This window comes from Meriones unguiculatus, chromosome 17 (genome assembly GCF_030254825.1).
Source record: "Meriones unguiculatus strain TT.TT164.6M chromosome 17, Bangor_MerUng_6.1, whole genome shotgun sequence".
NCBI lineage: Eukaryota > Metazoa > Chordata > Mammalia > Rodentia > Muridae > Meriones > Meriones unguiculatus.
Genome location: NC_083364.1, coordinates 65437738 through 65464234, shown reverse-complemented (window position 1 = coordinate 65464234; position 26497 = coordinate 65437738). Strand labels below are relative to the sequence as shown.

Genomic DNA, 26497 nt, shown 5'->3' with positions numbered 1-26497 from the left:
TGTGCCCTGTGCGAGCTGAGATTGCTGTGTCAAATCCCTTTAACGGCCTGATACCATGTGGCGGACTGAAAAGGCTTCCTGATCTTTCTGGTCGAGGATGTCTCCTTTGGTCTTGCTGAGCCAAGAACAGAACTGTGATCACAGTGAACGCAGTGAGGGAATAATAGTAATGGTCCTTGTTATTATATAATAATTAAACGAATGTCTCCCACTTTTTAAAACTATACATAGACATATATACGTATATACACGCATAGACGTATCTATTGAGCGTTAGTTTCTTTTCAGCTCACAGTACCTCTCATAAGGCTTTTGTCAACTGATAAAGTATAGCAAACAAATCTGCCTTTCAGTAATAACGGCACGGCTCCCACCACTCTCCGTCGCTGTCCCAGCACAACTTCCAGTTTTTCTGAGCCATTGGCAACACCCTGGTCTCTGCCCCACTGCGCTGTTCCACAGCCCTGTGAAAGGGCCAGCCAAGGGGCTGCCCCGCTCTTCTTCGGCTCCCGCTTGCGACGGCACTAGGACCCAGCGAAGTCCCCGAGCGGGGTTCGCGGAAAGGCAGCCAGACTCCTCCTTATCTCCAGTGTCAAACTTGACATCAGCCTGCGAGCGGAGCATGGTAACTTCTCCTGCAATCAGAGCGCTCCCCCTCACATCAGTGGCATGCTTCGTGGAGATATGCTCCTCTCACTGCCGGGTGCCCCAGCAACATGGATTGTCACCTCTCCATCCTCGTCCTGCTCGGCTGCTGCGTCCTCAGCTGCTCCGGGGAACTGAGCCCACAGCCTTCCAACGAAGGTAAGCCAGGTACCGCGCCGCCCCGGAGCGGATCCCGCAGCCCCCGCAGCCGCGCTGGTCCCGAAGATGCCCGGAAAGCAGTGGCAGCCAAAGACTGTCTTTGCCCCAGCAGCAATCCCAAAGCACTTTTGGGAGACGGATTGAGATTGTAGAAACCATTAAAAATAAATAAAGAAATAAACAAATGAATCTGGTTTTAATCTGATAGCTATTCAAGCGATTACATTTGCCAATTTGAAGCAGAAAGAAAGAAAACCCTCCGGTTTTTTTTTTTTTTTTTTTTTTCAACCCAGTCAGTTAATTGCCAAATAGCCAAGGCAGTATTTTATTTTCTAATTATGACCATGTGGTACTCTGAGAAGTTTAAAGGAAAAGGCTAGCCTTTCTGGAGATCCCGCGGAGTGTTTTAAAGATAATGACAGGTTGCTCCTGCTTAGACCCTTTGGCGCTTGTGAATGGACTAGAGGAAAGGGGCTCGCTGGAGCCGAGGTTTGTGTGCGCGCGTGTGGATATGTTTATGTTACAACCGCCTTATCTGAGTGATGAGGATTCCGCCGGGCAGTGCTGTGCTCAGCGATACGTGCAGGTTCTCTGGAGTAGCATATTAACAGCAGTGATGTTCGCAGGGACACTCAGGGAGCTGAAGTTGGGTTCTTTTCAATAAAGGGCTTTCATACGAGTAAGAGACTGCGTTTAATGATCGATTGATGAACAGCTCCTGGGTAGATACAGTAAATAACTGAATAGCTAATTGGAAAGACAGCTCATGAGCACTTAACGGCATTTCCTTGATGTTGGTTTAATTATTGTCCACGTAATGGGCATCCCTGGATTTTCAATGGATCAAAGTGTGAGGCTAATACTGAGAAGAGTTGTTTTTGAGTGTACTGAGCATACTTTTCATTATCTAGTCCTTATGATTTGTGAATTCAAACTCTTAACACGCACAACTTTAATTTTCTCTTAATGATTTTTAGCATTTAGAATTTTATTGAGCAACTTAACAAATAGAGAACCACGGGGGTTAGGAAGCGTAGTAGGTGTACAATACTCACTTAACATATTTTGCAGACCAAATCTGTATACCTCACATTTATGCCTACGTGAAAAATATATGTAAACCCATTCAGTACAAAGACTGCTTCAAATGTTTGATGACCTACTTTCAGGGCTAATGGGACAGTTTAATTTTCTTTTCTTGGTGCCTTGGCTGCCTTTATCAATTTGGCTGCTTTTATTAATTTTTGTTTGCTTTTTAATAAAGAAATAGCTTTTCATCATGGAGAAGGGAAAACTCATCTTTTCCACAAATCACATTTTTAGTAACACAAATTAAAATGTTCACTTGAAAGAAATGATTAGTCATTCTTCTTGAAAGAAGTAGACACGAGTGGTCATTTGTGCATGGGTAGCACAGCAATGTGGTAAAGTGTTTTAAAATATTTTCCTAGGTATATTAAAATACTAAGAATAACTAGAAAACTACACAATTGCCACATTCCATTCCTGGGTTGCATTTTTCCAAATGGAATGTATATAAACTGTCCAGACAATGATCTCACTGAATTAGTGATACACAGGATAGAGATGAAATTACATTTGTGGCCAATTTAGCCTATATTTCAATTGCAAAAAAATAATACCCTTAATCTTATTCACACTCATATAAAAGCATATGTATTTAAAGAAATATGTATAATTTAATCCTAATTGCCTTTAATCCACAATTTATGTATGTATTATTGAATAATGTATGGAAATAGGTACAAATTAACAGTACAGATCTATAATGGTAAAAATACTCATAAAACTCAGACAATATGATTTAATTTGCTTAGATGAAAGTTTTTATGTATCTATTGTTCACAAGATTAGTCTTTCCAGATGCTATCATGTAGCTACTGTCTCATTTTCTTTATGAGGTTATAAGCACTTTAAAACAATTGTTAAAATGAATAGTTTAAGTTAAATAATACTTCAGCAATACTTTACATATTTATCCAATACCTTGGCTCTAACCAATTGAGTTGAGTCATCTGGAAAGTGATAATTTTAACTCTGTACCACAATTTCCGTGCAATTCCTCTAACAAAGTAACCTGGACTCATAGAGCTAAGATAAACTGAACCAGTTGATGTAGCTTTCTAATGCATTTTGAAAACTGAAGATACACAAGAAGATAATGAGATGCATAGAAAATGTATGAGAAGACTGATTAGCCTTAAAATATTATGCTGAATATTATGTTTTAAAATTTCACTACAACATTGTTTACAAGAATTTTTAATTCTTCTGTCTATTATGGGATTAGACATAGCAAAAATGGGAGAACAAAACCAGGCCATTGAGCTGATTGCTAAGGAACTTGTCTCTATGAGAGTTTAAACAAAAATTGAGATAATTAAATAAAACCATTGAAATTCCATGAGTCCAAAATAAAGAAAAATAACTTCAGAGTTTGATGTGAATTTTCCAGTCCATCAATTGATTACAGTGGCTTCCCATTGTGATCTCAAGAAAGTGACTCCAAGTGCTACTTAATCTTCATGGTCTTTTGGAAGAAAATAGAGATACATGATTTTCAGAATCACTTAAAACCTGGCCTGGAACTCCACACAGGAGTTAGGGAATAAAGACTTTGCTAACAATGATCTGTCCTTTCCTCTCACGTGGCACAAGAAGAGATACCCAGTAGGAAATAATTTACTTTTCAAAGTGAAATTAGTACTGAACTGTTTTATCAGTAAAACTTGTTCTGTTTTTGTTTGTTTGCTTGCTTGCTTGGTTGTTTCCTTGCAGGAACTCAGATAATGGCAAACTATGTTTGGAAAGAAGTTAAAACTTGATACAGAGTGAAGTGGTCGACACTCATTAGTTCAGCCAACTTTAAAGTGTATGGAGTACTCTTCATACACACTATGTATTTGTAGCTGTCTAAAGCAAAAGGCGCTGCTTATTCAAGATTGTATGCAACGTGTTCCGCCCAACAGTCTTCACCAATCGGATTCACATTTACCCATTACATGCTCTATAATAAAAATGAGAGTTTTAAAAACACGGTTCAGTAAAATTCAGCCTACACACCTACACACTTCTTTTTGGGATACTCTCTCCTGGAGCGCCTAAGTCACAGCCTAGGAAATGCTCGCCTTGTCACAAATCTCTGCTAAGAGAAGATTACAAGGCTGTTCGGAGATTAAAAATAAAACTTGTGTATATATGCTACATGCTTCTCTTGGAGTAGTAGGCATATGTTGGCTCAATAAATGTTTAAATCATAGATTTCCTCTTTGTAAAAATTGTTTTCTGAATCAACATCACCTTCAATGTAGACAAACTCTCATCGTCAAAAACTCCTTGTGATTGAAACATTAACAGAGAGCTAAGCTATCATGTCATCTTTATAGGCTTTTTAAAAGAGGGCTTACATTTGCTTTTAATAGCATTTCTTCATGCTAGACTAAATAACTGAATGCATTATACATTTCTGTAATTTAATAGTTCTCCTAATAGAGTGCCCCTGAACCACCCCCAACAGTTATAACTGTGCTGTTTGCCTGGAGGTAGGAGAAACCTTAATTTCACTGCTTTATAACCCACAACAGTTAACACTTGACCTAGGTCATTAACAGGATTATCAGCAAATTTGTTTAAGCTTTTACTGACAATCTGAATTGCTATGATAATATTTTGATTGTGCCAAAAAGAAACTTCTTGTAACCTCTTAAAATTGATCATAAAATTAATTCATTTTGAATCTATATCTTCTTGAAGAACAATACTGATATCATTAAATGCAAGTGAGGAAATATTCACTTTAATACCACATTTTTAGTCACCTCATTTTGACAGGAGTTCTTGTCAGAAGTGAAAAATTAATAATTCCTTTAAAATAGAAAATATTCTGACCAGTAAAGTGGATTTAGACATAAAAAGCATCCTTACCATTGCTATGAAAATTTTCAGTTTTATGCCTTTTATTTTTTCTACTGAGCCTGTTATGGGCACAATTTTCTTCTCCCCTTCAAGTGAAAAGTTATGTTTATAAGTTAAAGTGATTGGACCTATAAAAGGAAAACTGTATAAAAGACATTGCCACGTGTTGTCATGGTTATTATGTACAGAAATTAATCTTCTTCATAAATTAATACACACTGAAAAATTTTCATGAAAAACATCAGAACGCCCATTCCAGAAGTGCATTGTATAAAAATTATAATTTAAAAGTATTTACCAGGATGTAGTAACTTGAGAAAGTTTCATGTAAAGTTTTCTGTTACTTAACTCTCATCATGATTTGTCTCTGCTGTTATAAAATGTGGTAGTTTAATTTGATCTTTAATTATTTAAACTTAAAGAAAAAAGTAAATAAAATTCTTCATCTTGGTTGTATATTATCCCCATTTGAACATTCAGAGTCCTGTATATTCTTTAATGGTCAAATCACTTTTAATACTATTTCAAAATACTTCTTCCTCACAAAGATCCCTAAATCTTCAATTTCTTAGGAGAACTTTGAAATAGTTCTGAAAAAATATACACAGCTTTTAAATATCAAATAATTAGTTACATATGCAAAAGATTTTTAAGGCATAGCATATTTCTACAATATATATGATTTAGTGGCTTGAATGGAAATGGAAGCAGCAAAAAAATGTTCTTGAAAGTTACATTTTCCAAGTCATAAAATCTTCAAGAAAGTATTAATAAAACTTTCCACAAATCATCAAAACTTGATAAGTTCTTACAGACAGTACTTACTTAGAAATCTGTGATGTGGTTTACCTTTGATTTGAGTCATTTTCCAATGGTTTTGTTTGGCATAAATACTAGATGTACAAAGAAATACGTATTTCTTGGAAGTATACAAACTTTTAAGACAGTTTTTTGTCAAGATCCCCAACTTTATTTTTTAACATGCACGTTTGTCTGTAAAATATCCCATAAACTTTGCTCTTTCAATTCTTGCTTTAGAGAGATTGAGGGCAGATTCGGGTGTCTCTCTTTGGTTGTTTTAAGAGATCTGGATTTTATCACCACTGAGGGTCAGTAAGGGGCTTTTACCAAGTGTGCAAGTAGCTTTTCACACATTTTTCAAATAAAGAGTTTGATTGGTGTGAAAGGTTTGTTATATTATTCTTCTAGGTATATAGAAAGCTGGGATTAAATATTTACTCTTCACAAAAAAAAGAAGGAAAGAAGAAAAGAAAGAAAAAGATCTTAGACTGTAGGTAATTCTGCTGTAATGTCTTTAACAGTAAAAACAGCGTTGTGATATTAATAAAATACAACAGTTTCCAAACCATTAATCCATCACTCTTGGAAGCCATTGCTCCTGTGTTCAAAGGACTGGCTACTTCTGTGTCCCTGATTTCAAACTCTGCCACTCTGCTCGTGGTTGTCTAGTGTCAGGTGGTCCTTTGAACCTAGCAGATACAGCCCCCACCCAAGAAAAATATGAACTTCAGGAAGTTTTATTATCCGTCCCACCAATTTTCTTTGAAATACATTTTAAAAACATAGTTTACTACAAAGAATGTTCTTGCAAGTGAAAAGAAAGTTGTTTACAAAGATGGAGAGGAGAGGTTTTAAAGCCAATGATGACATTTAAAGGTTTTGCTTAAAAGACATTTATCACCTAATCACCTGGGTAATCAGTTGTTATTAAATCCTTAAAACTTACAATTCAAAAAAATGTGTGTGCACCTTTGTTTATTTCTCCTCTCAAGTTTACACGTTTATTCTCCCCCACCCCCTCCAGAAGGGAAAGCCTTGTCTAGGGAAGTTTTAAGGGTGTGAGCCAAAGCTTGCTTTCCTCTCTGAAAGCCTAGTATGAGCACGTGGAGGGTGGATGGAATCAAAACCAGTCCAGCAAATAAAGCTTCAAACTTGAAGTGACGTTATTAAACTGGAAGCCCTGAATGCGCATCCCCCACCCCTTTCATTTTCTAAACCGTGTCCTGCTGTTCTAGTCAAAGCAAAGGGTGAAAATCCACCTAATCCAAAGCAACATGGTGAACTGAGAATAATAGGTGAGGAAGGAGTGGGGAAACAAATCGCAGCACTGTACAAACAGACCGCTGTGAACAGTCTTCCTCAGGGACTGGGTTGTGCGCCCCTTTCTCTTCGCGTCGCACTGCCCCCATCTGATTGTTTATTAAGTTCTAAAAGTATATGCCCTAGTAAAATCTTAGCACTCTGGCACTTTACAGGGAGTAGCTGTAGGGTGCTTACAGGAATCAGCCACCCCTCCCTGCCATCACACCCACGCCAGGGTGTCCTAACCCCTATCTGCTTGAAGAGGGACCAATGCAGCCAAGGAAACTAGGCGCTTGCTTCCCTCCCCAGCCCATTCAGTGTTTTCTCTTTAAAACCCAGCCAGGGTGTGGAGCAGCCAGCTGTAAGCCCTCCGGGCCAGGGAGCTCTTCCTGCAGTTTTTCCTTAATCGGACACTGAAGGGACAGTATCTGGAGCAGGACGCCGAGTTTCGATAGCCGTGGCGCGGCGGAGGGATGCTGGCTGCTCTAGACACTCGGCGTCCCAAGGCTTGCGGTGCCGGCTGCTGTGGTTAACTGCTCCTGCAGCAGCCAGGAGAGCACTGGGACGCAGAGCTCCTCCGGCAGTTTGCAGACGCTGCTATCTAGCAAGCAACGAACGCGCGCCCTCTGCCTGCAGCCTCCGCGCTGCCACCGCGCCGCTCCTCCCCACCTGGTGGCCACCTGTGCCAGATCAGGGCCAGAGAACGCGGGACGCCACTCTCTCCCCCGCGCCCCTCCCCCAGATAAATCCCCCTCTAAGCAGGAGAACAGATCTCAGATTTCCTTGCTGCTTCCTCCATTGCTGTCAACCAGACCTTTCAAACTGGCGTCTGGAGGTGGCGCGGTGGTGTCTTTTCCATCTACCTTTATCTGCTCACCAGGGGACAGAACGGGGCGGAGGGTAAGGGTCCAACAGTTTCCTGAAATGCTGGAAATGCATCTTCTCGTTTAGGTGAGACACAGAGAGACCCCTAATGACTCTCCTTGCTATTTCTTGCTCTTTGCACAGTCTCCTGCCTTCCAGTTTCTAAATAAAGGAATTGTTTTTTCTTCTCTAGTTTTCTTTAAAGTCACCCGCTGGTGCCACCTGCTAGTTCCTTCCTCATTGCTAAAGGACTGATCCATAAGCCTTCTTCCTCTTACACAATCGGAATGTCGAGGTCCTCCCCCTCAACCTACCCACCCCCTAATCCCACCCAAGTCCGCTCTCAGATTGGTACCATTTTTCTCTTCGGAGTTTGAAAGCAAATTGCAAATGGGCCATAGAGGGTTTCCTTAAAGTGGGGTAATCCGAGTGGATTCATGGTTGACTGCTGCTGCTATTTTTGAGGTTGCGTCAGGCCCTCACTATTCCTCTTAAAATACTGGCTGACTCCAGTAGCTAAGTGTGTTTTCAAGGCTCTTTCCCTAACTGGATTGCAACCTCACTGCCCCAGTGGTCTGTCTCTTTGTCATTCTTTCAGGACCTTCCATCAGTCACACTTAAAATAAGTACTAGGGCATCTCTTAGACACAACTGAGGAAACAGACACAGCAACATACCCCTGGATCTAGGCTGCAGCTTGTCTCTGGATTCCCATGATGACTGTTTTCTCCTCTATGCAAACCCTGTGTACCTGAGAAGCATCCTTTCATTCTAGGACAGTACTAGACGGTCAGCCTTGCTTTCTGCAGCTGAACTAATTTGTTTTGTGACTTTGAAAAATTAACTTCAAGAATCCTCAGAATTTTGGCGGGAGAAATTATGTTAAATCATTAAGAGTGAATTTCCAAATATGGGGCACACATAAATTATTTTTATCTGGAAGTTAGTTAATGAATATGAATATTTGTAAGTTAGAGAAAGATGATGCAGACAGCAAGTGGTAAGGCCAGTGGAGCCCTGGGACTTGACTCGGGATTGCCACAGAAAATCAGGAAGAGGGAGAACTAGACCATGCTCCAAAATGTAGGTGGAAACCCCTCTCATTTTAGAGATTTTTTTAAAAAAAATAATACTTAAGGTGAAAAAAATAAAATTAAGTGATTTATCTTTGTTTACATTAAAATACTTGCATCATGTTGAAGGGAGTTATTGAAGGGGAAAAAAGTAGCTAAAAGAGCACTTTGTAAAGTAGCAAATTAAGTAGGGAGCAATTATGCTTTTCATGGAGAATTTCAGCACACATGTTTAACATTAATTGATGCAATAAATCCCCTTTACCTGCCAAAGAGCAAAAATAGCATATTGATGACATCAGGCTTCTGAGTAAGAAAGCAAGCTTCTTTTAAGTATCTTTCTTATCTTGCTGTAATGTCAATGTTTAACATTTTTAAATGTTATTTATTGATTTTTGGTTTTGTTGAAACATGGTCGCTTTCAGCTCAGGCTGGCTTTGAACTTGATTTTTCCAAGTGCTGCGATTGTAGAAGTGGGTCACTACCTCCGGCTTTAACTTAACTCTGATATGTTGTCTGCTATTTTCTCAGTTCTTGAAAAGGGAAACAGCCGCTCAGTCACTGGCAAAAGAGAAAGCACTTAGCAGACAGTTCCTTTCCCCACTCTGACTTCTGGAAAACAAGTCAGTAATTCTTTTCCTCAAATGTGGTCTTTACAATTCATGTATGGGTTTGGATAACACTTCTAAATCAAGGAAAATGTAAACTTGACTTAAAAATACAGTCATAAGTGAATTTATAAAACCCTTGAATTCTATTATTTAGTTTTTAATATCCTGTGAGATCAAAACTTGTGGAAATCTGGACTTCGAAATAATGCGGCAAAGTATGTTTTTTTATATATCTAACACTTGAAAATAAATTATTAAACAAAATGAAATAGATACATAAAAATTCCCAAACTGGGTTTATTTGCTTTCAAAACAGCTGTCTTTACCATAGCTGAGCCTTAAAAAAGACAAAGCTAACTTGGAAAACAACATTCAGTTTGGCTGCCAAGAGGTACCCTTAGTTAACATCAGAATTGTTTCTTCTGGAAATTGTGAAGAACTAATTTTTCTCCAGTAGTAATCAAGAATAGTAGATGAATAAGCCCTAGAGGCCTGGTGACAGGGAAACCTGCCCTATGAGGTGTTCAGTTCGTTCTTATTTTGCTGACAAAGTTGGCTGATTTCTAATCCCCAGAAAAAGTTAACATTTCCAGTCTTCCTCAGAATGCCTGCAGGAAATAACATCACTTGTTAGTAGTTAACACGTTTCCTGATTTGCAGACCTGGTTTAGCCATTGATAATGTCTTTTGAGAAGTGCCATTATAAGACTCTCTTAAGATAGGTCTCTTAATGCAGAGGATGGCAGACAGTCTTCACACGGAGAAGCCAGGCTGGGAAACTAATTTGGAATGGCTTCCATGTGACTCATTTTACTAATCCTTAGGATAAGCACAAAGGTACTCTAAGGAGAAGTCTGCAGCATGAGGCTGTGTGTGTGTGTGTCTGTGTGTGTGTGCATGTGCGTGTGTATGTGTGTTTTGCCAATCATAGGGTTCTCTTACCAAAAAAAAAAATAAAATACTGAGCTGTTCCTACTCTGTGACAAAAATATTATAGATGGGTATAAACATTATGGACACAAGAAGCTCTAAATTTTATTCGGAAAAAATAAATTGTCAGTGAGATTAAAAATTAAACTATTGTTCTTTGTCATTGTCTAATTGATCTTTTCCCCCTGCTGTCTGTAATAATGACAATTTCCCCAAAAATATGCCAAAGTAATTTAAAGTACTTTTTGCTTTTAAAGAAGAAGGAGAATAAAAAAGAAGAAAAAAACAAAAACAAAAACAAAACTGAAATCATTACCCAAAGTAAAGCAACAAATTAAAATGCTGCCCCCTTTTAAGTATAAAAGTTCATATTAAATTTAACTACTGTGAAATCATAGAAATACTTTTAAAAGCATAGTATTTTTCTCTTGGTTTACTTTTTCAGTGTGTGTTACCATAGATAAGACTCATTTACATGTGATAACTCAAAAGAAAAACTCAAGAGCTTTTACTGTGTGTTATCAACATTTCTGGCCTCGACTAGAAGCTTTTAATGTCCATGTTTTATGAAAAACAAATTGTTTCATGGGTAATTATATGTATTTCAGGTGTTTGAGCTGGTCAATTTAATCTATAATGACAATGGTGGTTTACCTACATTCTGAGATACAATTGCCTTTCTTAAACATTTGTGTACAGATAGCTTTTTTCTTACCCTTGAAAGTGATATTTAAAGTTATTTTAAGTGTTTTAGTGTAAAAATACTTTTATAACTTAGAAAAAGGCAAAAAAAGTATAAAGATGCTAATAGTTCTTTTTTTTAATCTACAAAAGATCTTTAAATGATCAGGTTTGTAGCTGTAGTAGAGTTATTAACACTTAATGTTAATAATAAAAGTTCAGAGTCCTTGATGAGCTAGGGTCAGAAGATAAGCAGAGGAGGAGGACTCCCCTCTTCAGTGGGCAAAGGGGTTGGGGGAAAGTAGAAGAGATGATGCACTGGGAGGAGATGAGGGAGACTACAATCGGGTATAACATGAATAAATTGTAAGAAATACAATAAATAAAATTTAAAAATAGGAAATTCAGAGTATAGAGAGTCCCTGGTGCTTGAGAATGCTCACTTTACTTGCAGAGGACCAAAGTTCAGGTCTCAGCACCCACATGGTGGCTCACATCCACATGGAATGTAACTCTCGCTCCATGGAATCTGATGTTCTTTTCTGTAATTTTTTGGCTCCCGACACATGCAGTACACTTATGCTCCACACACGCACACAAACACATAAATAAAGTAAAATAAAATAAAAACTTTAATAAAAAGTCTTGAATCATAAACTCAATCTCAATCTTACCGTATTGGAAACTAAATTTCTTAGGCAAAAACTCATCTTTCATAGTTGCAAGGCCTTGTTTATATCTATTTACAAAGAATATGAAGATAATGGTTAGTTTCTGACTAGACTTTGGAAAATATTATAAGTTTTGACATGCTCTATGCCTATTTAAATAGTTCTGGTGGGAAAGATAATACTGGAATGAATTCTTAGATAAAAATGATGCAATGACATTTATATGAAATAGTGAAAATTAAGACGTGAACCCTCAGAGGGATGTGTATTACTGTTGCAAATTGAGCATCTAGAAAAGATAAATTATGTGCTGCACTTCATTTGACAGTGATAAGTATAACTAAGACTTTTAGATTCTATTGTGTGTTTCTAGACTTTAATAATTTAAACAAATTCATACTACACAAATACATCTGAAAAGCTGAATATTGAGAAATGTTCCCAGCAAGCCCAGATGTAAGGTGAATGTAAGTTCTGTGTTGGATATGCATGCATGCATATGTTCATGTGAGTCTATTGGAAACACATGTGACCAGCACAAAAGGACCATCCCAAACTAGAAGCTTCTGCAGGCCCTCTTCACAATGTAATTACACCACCAAGAAAAACCACACTGAAGTTCTTTTGAACTCTACCTTCCCTTTCATCAGTAAATGAAATGTTTTCTGACTGTCCCCAGCAGTCAGTTTGATATTTTCCATTGACACCATAATCCTAAAATTTGAAGAAAATGGTTGGAGTTTTGAAATAGATGGATCTTCTGTAGATTATTATAAGAATCCAAATGTATTCTATACAAAAAAAAAAACCTGTTTACATGTGTAAGTGTGTGTAGCTATCATTCAAAGTCGTATCGTCTTTAGCAAAATCCGTAACATATGGTTTTTAAATACCTTCCTGAATATCAAGAAGCCAAAGCTGCATCTTGCTTCTAGCTTTCCCAGATAATTCAAATACTTTATTTATAATGAAATTAACTTCTTTTGCAAAAAAAATGTGTTGAGATATTACAATGTTCAGAGTTTATTTTTAAGTTGAAATGTAACTTATTTCCTCACTAACGTGCTATTTCAGTTGATAAGGTTTAGATTCCTTATCTCCAAGGAACATCTATGAACTTTCTTTATTTCAAAAAAGAGTCTTATAGTAGAACTGGTTCCATCCCATTTCCACAAACATCTGTCAAACTCTGACTCAACAAAGCTTCTCTTCAACATCTGAAGGTTGATAATCAAGATTTATGATAGTTTGATTAAAATGTGCCACATTTGCCTTTTATAAAAGGCATTGTATTTGTTTAGATGTTTAAAATGCTATTTGCCTTAATTATTGGTTTTATACCATAATTGGATAATGTTTTCATTTTTTACTTTCTAATCTTTCACAGTACTTTTCTTAGTTGAAAGTAAGGAAGTTGTTTTGTTTCTAGAACATTTCAAGAGAAAGTGTGCATTGAAAATATGCCATTTATACTTAGGGATGGATATTGAATTGTTGGACACATTTTAGAAAATAGGTCTAAAACAGGGACTGGGTCTAAATGACTCATATATTAGTTGTCGGTGTGCAGAAACAGAACCCTGCTATTTTGTGCTGGTTTCAACACTTGAGGCTATATGTTTATTAAAACTTCATTGACAAAACTCTCACTAGTTTATAAGAAAAGATGATTTGCTATGACAGATTGCCCCAATTGAGATTTTGATAGGTTCATGGGGGACATTAGCATTGTCAGTGTATAATCTTTAGGTTTTTTGTTTTTGTTTTTGTTTTTCCTGTTTAGAAGAGACAGAGAAGAAATTCCTCAGTTCCTAAAAATGGTACAGTTTACACCTGTATAAGTGTCTGTTACAATGCAATTTGAGCTGTTACCTCCTGGAACTACATAATCGGGTAAACAGGAAGTCCTGTGGTAAGATTTTGTGTGTTTTCATTTAGAGACAGTCTCTCCTAGTTGTAAAAATTTAGACAAGGCATGTAATCGCAGTTCTATTTACAATTAAGCTCTGTAGAGAATTAAAGCCAAAATTCATTTTTAAGAGGAAAAGTCTGTAAGAACAATAATTTTCTAGTATAATGTCTTGTCCAGAAATCTTATATTACACACAAAATTCATTCAACATAACATGTAACAAAAGATTTAAAAAATAACAAATTTTAAAATTGTTGAGTTTCACCAATTTTGTCCTATAAATATTTTATCTAGAAATCTGAGAATTAATTTTAAGTAAATATTTATATGTTGATATACACATTATATTTAACATAAGTTTCTGGGAATTTTTACAAACATTTGATCTATAATATCTATAACATTTTATACTGTCACTAGCATAGTGTCATTTCATATTCAAAGGAATAGCCCAATATGTACAAATAAAATGACAAAAAAGCTGAGTTATAGTTAACTTTTGCTCAAATTATGAATTTTGATTGCTTAATTCATATTATTTATGACAGAGATCTAAATAGAGAATTACAATACCAAGAAAAAAATGTATGGCTTTTCATGTCATTTTCTTCTCTTTGGGCTGCTTAAGTATCATTTAGAAGCAGATTAAAGGACCTTCTGGTCTCTGTAACCTAAACTAAAGCTGTGTTCTTTATCATAATAGGAAGTGATGAAAATGATAAAGATAAGTGTGTAAGAAATGTGGCTTATGTAACTGAGGTGATGATATGAGCAAAAGAGAAAGTCATTACTCTTGAGTCAAAGCAAAGGTAGTGAAAGGATATTCTTGCCTTCAGTTGCAGTGATTTTATAGGTACTGGCTATAAAGGCTGCTTATAAATGAAGGCTTTACAAGAAAATATGTCTATTATTAGAGGGATCTGAAATTCTTTAGCTATTATAAATGGATGTTCACTTTGAAGTGATTATTTGATAATTATAAAAAACTCAATATTTTCATGAAATGAAACCATTATATCACCACAAAGTGTATTGATGCACTAATTGAAAAGATATGCTTTAGAAAGAGCATGTATCATTTAATTTTTACAAATTTTAACACTGTTTGTACATAGTAGTGCTTAAGCAATATGTCTAGCTGTGAATATCACATTAGGTGCCAGTCTTCATGAGTGGGCAAGAAGCCATTCTCAATCAGATATTAGAAAGTCCTTGAAAAAAGTTAAGATATTCATGGATTTTTTTTTTAAGAGTAGAACCTCGAGAGATTTATTTCAGGAGATGTTAGTCATCCACACATCTGACAACATTTGTTTTAACTTTTGATTCTAACCTTCATGTTTGAGCCTTGGAATGAAGCTCGAAGGCAGAATACTTTCTTAGCTTGTGTGAGGCTTGGCAATCTACAGTTCTGCAAAACAAAAAGTCAATAAAGTGATTTTTTTTTATAAGAAATGTAATGTGTTTCTATTAATGATAAGAGAAAATAGAGACAATTCTTGATACAGACAGTTCTTTGTGATGTCATAGTAAATGAACTTGTTTATAATGTTGAGGATCAGCTCTTGGGCATTAGGCAACCACCAAGATACATCTCCAGTAAAGAAGGAAATTTGTGTTTAAACTTTTTGTTGTGAGAGAGTACAAAAAAACAAAAAAAAGAAAAAGAAAAAAGAATGGTGGCTATAATTCAACTGTGCAATATAATGAAAGAGTGACAGTAAAAATTAGTGGCAAGAATGACAGGGAGGTTTCTTCCTTTCCAGAATGTCTTTCTTTTTTTTTCATTTTATTTATTTTTATTTTTTAATTAATTTTTTATTTTTTAATATTAATTACAGTTTGTTCACCTTGTATCCCAGCTGTAATGACCTCCTTCATTCCCTCCCAATCACACCCTCCTTCCCTCATCTTCTCCCATGCCCCTCCCCCACTCCACTGGCAGAGGATATCATCCTCCCTTTCCCTCTGACCCTAGCCTATCAGGTCTCATCAGGATTGGCTGTATGGTCCTCCACTGTGACCTGGCAAGGCTGCTCACAGGGGGAGGTGATCAAAGAGCCAGACAGTCATGTCAGAGACAGTCCATGTTCCCCTTATTAGGGAACCCACATGGGCCAGAATTTGTTTTTTATTTATTTTTATTATTAGTTACATTTTATTAACTCTATACCCCAGCTGTATCCCGCTCTCTCGTTCCCTCCCAACCTCACCCTCCCTCCCTTATCTCTTCTCTGCCCCTTTCCAAGTCCGCTGATTGGGGAGGACCTCCTCCACTTTCATCTGATCCTGTTTTATCAGGTATCTTCAGGACTGGCCGTGAAGCCCTCCTCTGTGGCCTAACAGGGCTGCTCCTCCCTTGGGGGATGGGGAGGTCAAAGAGCCTGCCATTGAGTTCCTGTCAAAAATAGTCCCTGTTCCCCTTACTATGGGAAACCAATTGGTTACTGAGCTACCACAGGCTTCATCCGAACAGAGGTTCTAGGTTATATCCATACAAGGTCCTTGGTGGAGTATCAGTCTCAGAAAAGACCCCTGTGCCCAGATATATTGGGTGCTTGTGGAGCTCCTATCCTTTCCACGTCATACTAACTCCCCTTCTTTCATATGATTCCCTGCACTCTGCCGAAGGTTTGGTTATCTCAGAAGGAGAAAGACACACATGGTATATACTCACTTATATAGACCTATAGGATATGATAAACATACTGAAATCTATACACCTAAAGAAGATAAACAAAAAAGAGAACCCAAGGTAAGATGATCAATACTCACTTAGAAAGACAAATGGGATGTGCATTGGACGTAGGAGAAAATAAGTAACAGGGCAGGAGCCTACCACAGAGGGCCTCTGAAAGACTCTACCTAGCAGTGTATTAAAGCAGAAACTAAGACTCATAACCAAACCTTCGACAGAATTTCTTATAACCAACTTGAATACATTTACTCTAATTGGACTAATTTCCAACTAGTTTAGAAATTTCAACATGGGAATTTCCATTAAATACCACACTTTCTTGGGTCTACCAGATCTCACCTAAGAGTGAAGCCCAAGCTGGAGAGTTGCCTCCCCATCTCAAGAACGTAAGCCCCGTTGCCTATCCATATACCTCTATTTAAAAGTGGTAAAACTGCAGATGGTAAATATGTTTAAATACAAAACTACATACTTCTAGACTTAGAACAGTGATTTCCAAATAAAAATTTATTGCCAAAACCTCACTAACATAGAATCTCAACATTGAAAATGTTTCCAATTTTAAAATATCTCAGTTTTAAAAGTTAAGGTAAGGGGCTGGAGAGGTGGCTCTTCCAAAGGTCCTGAGTTCAATTCCCAGCAACCACATGGTGGCTCATGACCATCTATAATGAGATGTGGTGCCCTCTTCTGGACTATTGTCACACATGTAGACAGAACACTGTATAAATAAAAAAAAATCTTAAAAAAAAGATTATAAGAGATTATTTAAGATAAAAAGGTTAACATATGCCATATAGCTTTTTGAGTAGAAAATATTCTGTCATTGTTAAAATAACGTTTCATATGACACAGGAAAATATATGAAAACCAATTCATTGGAATTTGAAATGTGTTAAAGAGTAACTTAGATCTTTCGTAAGTTAACTGACATGAGGCAGACAATTGAGAGTTAAATAATTCACAGACCCTCACAATTTGCAGGAACAATTCCCCAATTCTTCATTAAAAATCGAATTTGAATTTAAGTTTTCTAGAAATGGAAATAATCCTTCCCTCTTACAAGCTGTGTTTAAGCTCAGACTATAATGTGGCACTTTTACAAAACAATTCGGGTAACTCCTTCCGCTGGCATTTGAATGGTGATAAGACAGGAGAGGAAATTACAGGATCTTCATGTATTTTAAGAGGAGAAAGTAGCAATACCCAAGATTCTTACCTATAGAAATATGGTAATTAGAACATCATGTTCCATCTGAGATTTAGTCAAGATGCTCCAGAAAACTCCCACACAGGTTTTAACCTCACATACTTACCCCCTCCCTGACTTTATCTATTATCTCAGGAAGAGTATGTACTGAATGCAGAGTAGTCACTGTAAAAGGACTGCTTGCATGTAACTGGAGATTTGTTATGGAATTACCAATTCAGCAATTAACTTTAAAGTGTTTATGATTCTTGGGACTGTGTTGTTCTCATTCGTATACAAACAAGAGACACCATATAAACTTAAATTAAGAACTTTAAAAAAGGGTTTTGATGTCAGCTAGTCTCCACCATTAGGTCATGTGTTGACGGTTGATTATAAATACAATTCAGAAGTCAAAGAGGATCTGTTCCATGTAGTAATTTTACAAGAACACTGTCTCCAAAGCTTGTTATAAACTCATAGTCATTCAAAGTATATTAATATGATGTGATTAGTACAGTAATATTGTAAGATGATCATGGCTGAAAAAATTAAATGTTTGGTAGATAACAGGATCAAACTTGTGAGTAATAGTGTTATTTTCTGAACTCACCATAAATTAACTACACCAAAAACACAGTTTACGAGGAGGTGCAAATATTGTAATGAATCCACACACTTACCTAATTGACTTTGTGGTATTATTATTCATTCTGGATTAGCTGTTCTTTGAGCAGAATCCAAGTGCAGATGTGATTAGTCTGGTCTTTTCCCTCATTAACATCAGCTATTATCCTCCAGCCTCAGGTGCAGGAGCTGTGTTGTAGATGTATGAGCTGGGATTGGACTTCAGAATACCTACATTTTGAGTGGTTGGGTTTTGTTTGTTTGTTTTGTAAAAGTATCCATATTTTTCAGAGTTGTTTCCTTGACAAGCAGTAATGACTACACTTATCTGGTGGGCATAAGGACAGATATTTAGAATGTAGTTATGAATTATTCTAGTTTAGTAAAGTGATGGTTATAGATTCTTCTCCAAAATCCATGATTTCGCTAGTCCTGGATAGCCCCGGATAGCAGCTGGCTAGGTTTCCAATGCCAGCCATGAATTTTCTTTTCTTTTCTTTCTTCTTTTTTACTTTTCGTTTCGGTTTTTTTTTTTTTTTTTTTGAGTGAAGACCAGTTGGAGAGCTGGTGGCTACCTCCAAGGTATGCATGACACTACCACACCCTTAGGATTTCTGTGCCGTGCTTTGTCACTGTGATTCATAGGCTTATAGCTAGATAGTATTGTTGGTTGCTTCCCTCCTTTAGAATCTTACATGTCTCCATTTGCTAACATAAAAAGCAGTCTTCAAGGAGAAAGCTTTCACGTAAGGTCTAACCCAGGGGCATCTGTGCCCTGGTTCTTAAGTGTATGATATCTTCAGCAATAGTAGAGATTACCTTCCACCTCTGAGGAGAAACAAACAACAGTACCAATAGCCCATAATTTAGGAGTTTTTTTAACAACTCTGACCAGCAACTCAAAAGAGGGCTTCTCATGCCGATTGTTGGAGTTTTTGTTAGGTGGTCTATGGTTCTTAGGGGAATGTTGTCATCTCAGATGGTAAAATTTCATTTAAGTTTCATTTGAACACTTGCACGCTAACTTACATATACTGGAGTCTAGGTATATAATTAGTAGTGTAATATGACTAATTCAGACACCCTATTGTTATTTTTTTTATTTGTTATTTTTAACTATTAAAAATTTCAAATGAAACGGATTAAATTTTTGTTTTTTCTTCATTTACAAAGGTGAGAATTCAATTTCAGGTTTTGTAATTTTAGTTAAAATGGTCAAGAGTTTTAGAGACACTTATTGTATTTGATTGTCTATCAACCCATGTAGGAATGTTTCTTGAAATGTTTAGTAATTTTTGATATATGCTTCCTTTCTTAATATGTGGCACATTTTTAGTTTCCTTTGAGACAATTTAATTGGGATTTTGATAGAGTGTAGTACATTTTTCAGAACAGCAACCACATGGGTGTGTGGTTTACAGTGTGGGTATTAATGTTGTAGGTTTAAAAAACATGATTTATTCATCTTTATTAAATATAGAGTGTTCTATCTGCATGTAAGCCTGCCTTCCAGAAGAGGGTACAAGATCTCATTATAGATGGTTGTGAGCTGGGAATGGAACTGGGTATTGTTGCTGAGAATGGAACCTGGGACCTCTGGAAGATCACCCAGTGCTCTGAACCTCTGAATCATCTCTCCAACCCCCAACATTGTGTTTTAATATGGACATATTTTACATTTTTAAAATATAATTCTCATTTATTGATTTCTTGCTCAGGTTCACATTAATAATAGATGCTTAGTTTATGTAACCTTCGTATGGTGATTCAAATTCGTTTCTTTGCAGTTATTTCATGTTGCAAGTACTGTCTTACTTATTTTGCATTTCTATTGTTTCCCCTGCAAAAGTATCACTGTGTCAGAATGAATCACTATTTGATGGATAATGTGTACTAAACGTACAAATTTAAAAGACCATAACCAATTTTGAGCCACTAACTGGCTCTACAGTTATTTGTAGCTTGCTCGTTATGTTTTCCATGTATTTCTAACAAAAAGAACAGTAGTGTTTATTAGACAGAACTAGTCAAAACAGACATTGTTAAAAGAAGCAATAAAAATAATTTGTTGTACTTACATTCCTTATGTACTTGTCTTTTCTTACAGTTAATCTACTAGATTCAAAAACAATTCAAGGCGAACTGGGCTGGATCTCCTACCCATCGCACGGGGTGAGTTAAACAGTCCATTGAAATGAGTGTGATGTTGCCTTTTGCCTTTTTCAAAGAGAGTAAAGACTATTCATTGTTATTTTTTGATGAAAGCTCTGTACTGATGAAAAATTATATTGATGAGTATGTTTGTTTATGTACCAGCACAATTTAATGTTGATATCCAATGCAGGCAACTCCTGAAAATGTCAGAGTGCTGGTTGTACTGGAGTGATAAACTATTATTGGCATTTTATAGGTAATCTAAATGTAGTTATTTATTTTTTTCTGATAGGGGGAAGATAAATGTTTTGACAAGACTTTTTAAAATTTCACATTATAATCAAAGTGCATTTTTGGTAATGGTATTTTTCCAAGTTATAATCAAAGTGCATTTTTGGTAATGGTATTTTTCCAAGTTATAGCCTTAAAAATCAAACATGATGACAAGCTTAAGTATAAAAGAAATCATTATTCAGCTGTGGAAGCATATGTTCTCCTCAATATTTTGATTATCTTTCACCTGTCCAGATGGTTTTAAAACTGCATTTTATTTAGATATTAAATCAGTAGACTTGAGGAAGGGCATGCATGCAAAGGGTGGAGGAAGGGAGGGATTGGTATGGGAAGTGAGAGGGAACCACAGGGGGGATACAAAGTGAGTAAAGTGTAATTAGTAAAGAACTTAAGAAAAAAGAAAAGAAAAAAAAAACAGTACTGCCTTAACTTCTGAACTTTTTATATACATTTCAGACTTTGCCAATTCAAGCACAGTTTACCAGGGTGTATGGCTTTTGGTGCCTCACATGTTCATAATGACAATTTTATTTCAGAAAATTTATTTATTTATTTATTTATTTGGCAAAAACGGGATCATACATTTGGAAAATTTGTATTTTGGAAAATTCTCATGCCTCTCAAACTATAATCAATGTTTAAGCATACTTTCTTTGTGAGCACAGCTTGAATGTAATGTAAACAGTTTTAAATATTTCTTATAGGAACACATTTATATGCTTTTTTCTTTCTGTGGTTGTAATCTTTTAAAAGTGATTTTAATTACTTTAATTTACTGTTGGTACCCATCTTTAAATTTGGATGCCTAAACATACTGACTTACACAGAACTATCAACTGTCCCTTCACAAAGGGATGTTTTCTGTCAAGGATACTTCATCCATCTGTCACCTTCGTATCTGCTTTTCTTTCTGGCGCACCTTGACGTTGACAAAATGCCAAAACCCATCATCAAGACTTCCATGTTGCTTTGGAAGGGAGAGAATGAAATAAGCCAGGAATTGTCTTTCCCCTAGGTGTAAAGGAATTAAATAATTGGGATAAAACACAGCTTGGATTTTCAGAAAAATAAATTGAAACTCAGGACTGAGCTGGAGAACTTTTATACTACTACTTAAATTTGCTTTTATATTTTTGAGGGTTTTTTTCCATCCTATCAATGATATATTGTGGAAGCCAACTATTTAAGTATATAAGAAAGATGAATTCCATACTGACAATTTTACTAACACATATACGTACATATGCAGCTATTTTCTTAAACACTTAAAATTAATTTGTAGACCAAAACAACACTCTACCATATGTTTTCCTTTTAAAATGATAATAGATTTCTACATATTAAGAATTAGGGTAAAGACATTATTTCATTCTTTGATTGTTTAATTTAACAAAACCCATGGTTAATCTCAAGACTTTATGATAAAATAAGTTAGGGTTGTGTATATTCAGTTATAGGTTGAGTGTTGAGGGTAGACTGTATAAAATCCTGTAATGAAAGGTGTGGCAGACAGGTCAATCAACATTATCAGCTAATAAGAGTAATTGAAAATGGAAGTTATCAGTATTGCCTCAGACTTCCAGTATCAGACTCTGTATCTCAGCGTGTTCTAATCTCACTTGATTGTTCAGCACAAACTTGAGGTCTTAATTTCTATTTTTGTTGTTGTTGTTGTTGTTGTTTTTGGTCTAGGCTGCCTCCTTCTTTTCCTCAGCGTACACTTTTCAGTTTTCTCTGTCTTAGTGCAAAAAAATACAGCTTCCCTCAGCGATTTTCTTTTTTTCATTTTATTTCCTCTGTTGATCTTGCAGACATGATTTTCTACTTTCAAATATTTAAAACTTCAGGTCAGTGGCTTGAAGTGTATCACATAATTTTCAGGCCAAAAAAAAAAGAGAGAGAGAAATTTTTGTTGTTTTTGTTTTTACATATTTGTGTGTGTGCATTTGTTGGTTAATGTTTGTATGTATATGTCTATGAAGTGTGGCATTTACATGTGTACAAGTTTGTGTGTGTAGGCCAGAGTTCAATGTCCAGTGTCTTACTTTATTCTGCTCTATGTTATTTTTGAGATTTTGCAACAAAGTCCCACTACATACCTTGCATCAGTCTATCTTGCCCAATCTGATCTTGAATTCACAATCTTCTTGCTTCTTCTTCTAGAGTAGATATTACTGTTATTTGTCATTTGCCTGCTTACTAATATTTTCCATCCCTCTTCAATAAAGACAGAATCATTTTGTCTAAGTGCTTATTAAGAAAACAATTGTCAAAAATTATTGAAAGCTTTTTATCTGAAATATAGTATTCAATAAGTAAAGTTGAAACAACTCCCAATGTCTTATTTTAACTAATTAACTCTTGTAGATAAGGGTGAACCTCATTGTACTGCCTCAGTGAAATGAGTTTAGCCTTCTGAGAAAACTAATAAGGCGAAATAGCTTACCATATTGGTATCATTCAAAATCATACTTAATCAATTTACAACAGTTGATGAAGGGAAGAGGAAGGAAGATAATTTTGATTTTGCATCACAGGAACATTTGGCAATGTTTGCAGATATTGGCATACTGGAAGAAAGGGGCAGTACTGGCATTTGTGGAAGAAGCCAGGAGTCCTGCTATAAACTGTGCCATGAACGTGGCATCCCTCAGAACAAAAAGGACAGCTCCAAAGTTGAGAAGTCCATGCTTAGGGGATTAGTGTGACATGCCCTCAAGAGCTGCATATGGTAACTAAAGAGACAAGAAAGAGTGTGTCAGCTGTTCCTTAACCTCACTTGTACAACTGTCACAAACCCCAAATGTCCTGAAATGTAAAATTTAAAAAGCAAATAACTCATTTTAAACTTGAAATTAATTTTTGGAGGGCATGCATGTATCACCAGAGCTCTCTAAAGTTTCTTTAAACTATTATGGGAGAGCATCCACACATAGTTCGTTCCTTCATGTATTTTATTTCTGTTTCTCACCTTTCATTTTCCCAAACATGTATTCATACTTTGATATTAGCATCTATAATTTGACATTAGCCTTTATCATTTTCTTATGAGAATATTTCCATCTTATAAAAATATACTTTATAAAACAGAATACTGGAATTTTTTAAAATTTATTTATGTATTTTTTATTACAATTTATTCACAGCAGCCCCTTCCATTGTCTCCCCCCAGTCCCATCCACCCTCCCTCTTCTCCCTCTATGCCCTTTCCCTAGTCCCCTTATAGGGGAGGACCTTCTCCCCTTCTATCTGCAGGTCTCATCAAGGCTGGTTGTATCATCTTCCTCTGTGTCCTAGCAAGGCTGCACCCCAATGGGAGGTGATCAGAGGGCCTGCCATTGAATTCATGTCAGAGATGCCCTCTGTACCCCTTACTAGGAAACCTACTTGGAAACTGAGCAGCCTATGGGCTTCCTTTGAACAGGGGATCTAGTCCTCTCCATGCATGGTCCTTAGTTGGAGTATTGGTTTCTGTAGGACTCCCTGGGCCCAGAAATTTTGACTCTGTTGTTCTCCTTGTTTAGTTCCTGACCTCTCTAGGTCTTTCTGTCTCCCCCTTCTTCCATAAGGATTCCAGTACTCTGCCTAAACTTTGGCTATGAGTCTCAATATTTCCTTCAATACCCTGGTGGGTAGAGTCTTTCAGATGTCCTCTGTGGAAGGTTCCTGTCCTGTTCCTTGTCTTCTCCTACTTCCTATGTCTATCTTGTTTGCCCTTCTGCTTGAGGATTAAGCATCTTGCCTAGGGTCCTCCTTGTTGCTTATCTCCTTTAGGGGTATAAATTTTAGCATGTTTATTCTATATTATACGGATAATATCCACTTATGAATGAGTATACTTCATGTGTCATTCTGCCTTTGGGTTATCTCATCAGGATGATCTTTTCTAGTTCCCACCATTTGCCTGCAAATTTCATGATTTCCTCGTTTTTAATTGCTGAGTAGTATTCCATTGTGTAAATATTCCACACTTTCTGTTAAAAAATGGGGTACAGAACTAAACATAGAATTCTTAACAGAGGAATATAGAATGGCAGAGAAACCCTTAAAGAAATGCTCAATGTCCTTAGTCATTCGGGAAAAGTAAATCAAAATAGCCCTGAGATTTCACCTTATACCTATCAGAATGGCTAAGATCAAAAACTCAAGGGATGATGCCCGGTGGAGAGGATGTGGATAAAGGGGAACCCTCCTCCATTGCTGGAGGGAGTGTAACCTAGTACACCCACTTTGGAAATCAATCTGGCACTTCCGCATAAAATTAGGAATAATGCTACCTGAAGATCCAGCTATACCACTTCTAGGTATATACCCAAAAGATGCCTCACCATTCAATAAGACATTTGCTCAACCATGTTTGTAGCAACTCCATTAATAATAGCCAGAATCTGGAAACAACCCAGATGTCCCTCAACGGAGGAATACTGGGACTTTATAAATGGCTCAAGTGGTTAAGAGTGCGTGTTATTCTTCTGGTGGATATAATTTAGAGTTCTAGTACCCAAGCCAGGGCTCTCACAACTGCCTGTGACTCCAGCTCTAGGTAATACAATGTATCTTGCCTCTACCTACAGCCACAAATATGTAGCACATATTCACACACACACACACACACACACACACACACACACACAGAAAGAGAAAGAGAGAGAGAGAGAGAGAGAGAGAGAGAAGGAGAGAGAGAGGTAGAAAAAGAGGGAGAGAGAAATATTATTAAAAATGAAACAAATATTTAAAAACACAGAAATAAATGCTGCCTATATTATTAAGCTTGTGCTAATTTTTTTCAAAGACCTGTGTGTGGTTATAACAATATAGTCTTCTGTACACAAAAATCATTAAGCTAATTATGAAGTTGAATCTTGGACTTATTTGTAAAAATTATGAATTACAATGCAATGAAAGGTTTAGTTTTACATAGTGCCTGACACTATTTGTTTAGTTTATAAACTAGATACAAGCAATTACCTTTCCATGAACTACAGTACTTGAATCCTGCATTTTAATCATAGCCAGCACTTTCAAAAAGTAATTCTACAATTGTTTATTTATTTCCTTTAGAACATCTTAACACACCTAGACACACATATATGTCTACATATATATGTATGCATATGCAATACAACCCTCAAAACTTTTACTTATAGGTCAATCCATAGTTAAAAATGACTGATGTAAAAGTCAGTCTACTAAGCAAATATGCTTCGTTTCTGTATCAAAACAGAAGAAAAATTCAAGGCAAGTGAAGCTTGGGTGTTTTCACTTTGTATAGACTTTATTATCAGATAATCAGGAAGGAACCATGAGCAGTGCTTGAAAGAAACTCAAATGTGGGAGAGAATGTGGACTGACTGGGTCTAGGAATTTAGGAGGAATATACTCTGAAAACAAGTGATGAAGAGTTTGCAGAACTGAGGACCTATCAACATTGCTAACTACACAATTAAGATTTTTTTAGGTTTCACTAGTGGCTTAGCAATAATGTCAATGCACTTAAAAAAAATGGCAAATTGAAGATCAGCCTGTTAACCTGTTGAGTATCTGATACCAATTCCCTGATTTCTTCTGTCCTCTAAAATAAAGCGATCCTACAGGTTTCACACTCTCATTGTGCTTCTGGGAACTGGCCACTTCATTGGTTCATGTTAACTTATCTGAGAGCTATTCTCAGAAATGATAGTTGCCGCGATAGAGACTGAGACTAGAAGGAAGGAATAAGGCCAATGTCACAGGAACAGAACATCAGGCACTTCTGAGAAAGGGTTTCTTCCCGACAAAGGGTAATGCAGAGAGGTACAACTCTGTCAAGCCTCCCCGTGAAGTCTGAAGTCCCCGGAGCATCTTCAGAACCCAAATAGAGCCACAAAACCAGACTGGAAACCAACATTCTTGACCTACAGAATTTCAAAGCAATATCTTTGTGAAAGCTGTTTTCTTAGTTTTTGTTCTA

The 26497-nt window shown here is 36.5% G+C and overlaps 1 protein-coding gene across 3 annotated transcripts in view; it reads left to right on the top strand.

Annotated features, from left to right (window-relative positions):
* Positions 1–578: 578 nt before the first annotated feature.
* The window catches only part of Epha3 (EPH receptor A3), a 361948-nt gene continuing 336029 nt past the window's right edge, over positions 579–26497 (top strand). For 2 of the 3 annotated variants that reach the window (XM_060370614.1, XM_060370613.1), the window contains exons 1-2: positions 582–804; positions 20207–20271. In XM_060370614.1, coding sequence (XP_060226597.1) covers positions 717–804; positions 20207–20271 — 153 coding nt within the window. In that variant the 5' untranslated portion in view covers positions 582–716. Of the gene's footprint in view, positions 805–20206; positions 20272–26497 lie in introns of all 3 variants that reach the window. The other variant, XM_060370615.1, reaches the window with a different exon arrangement.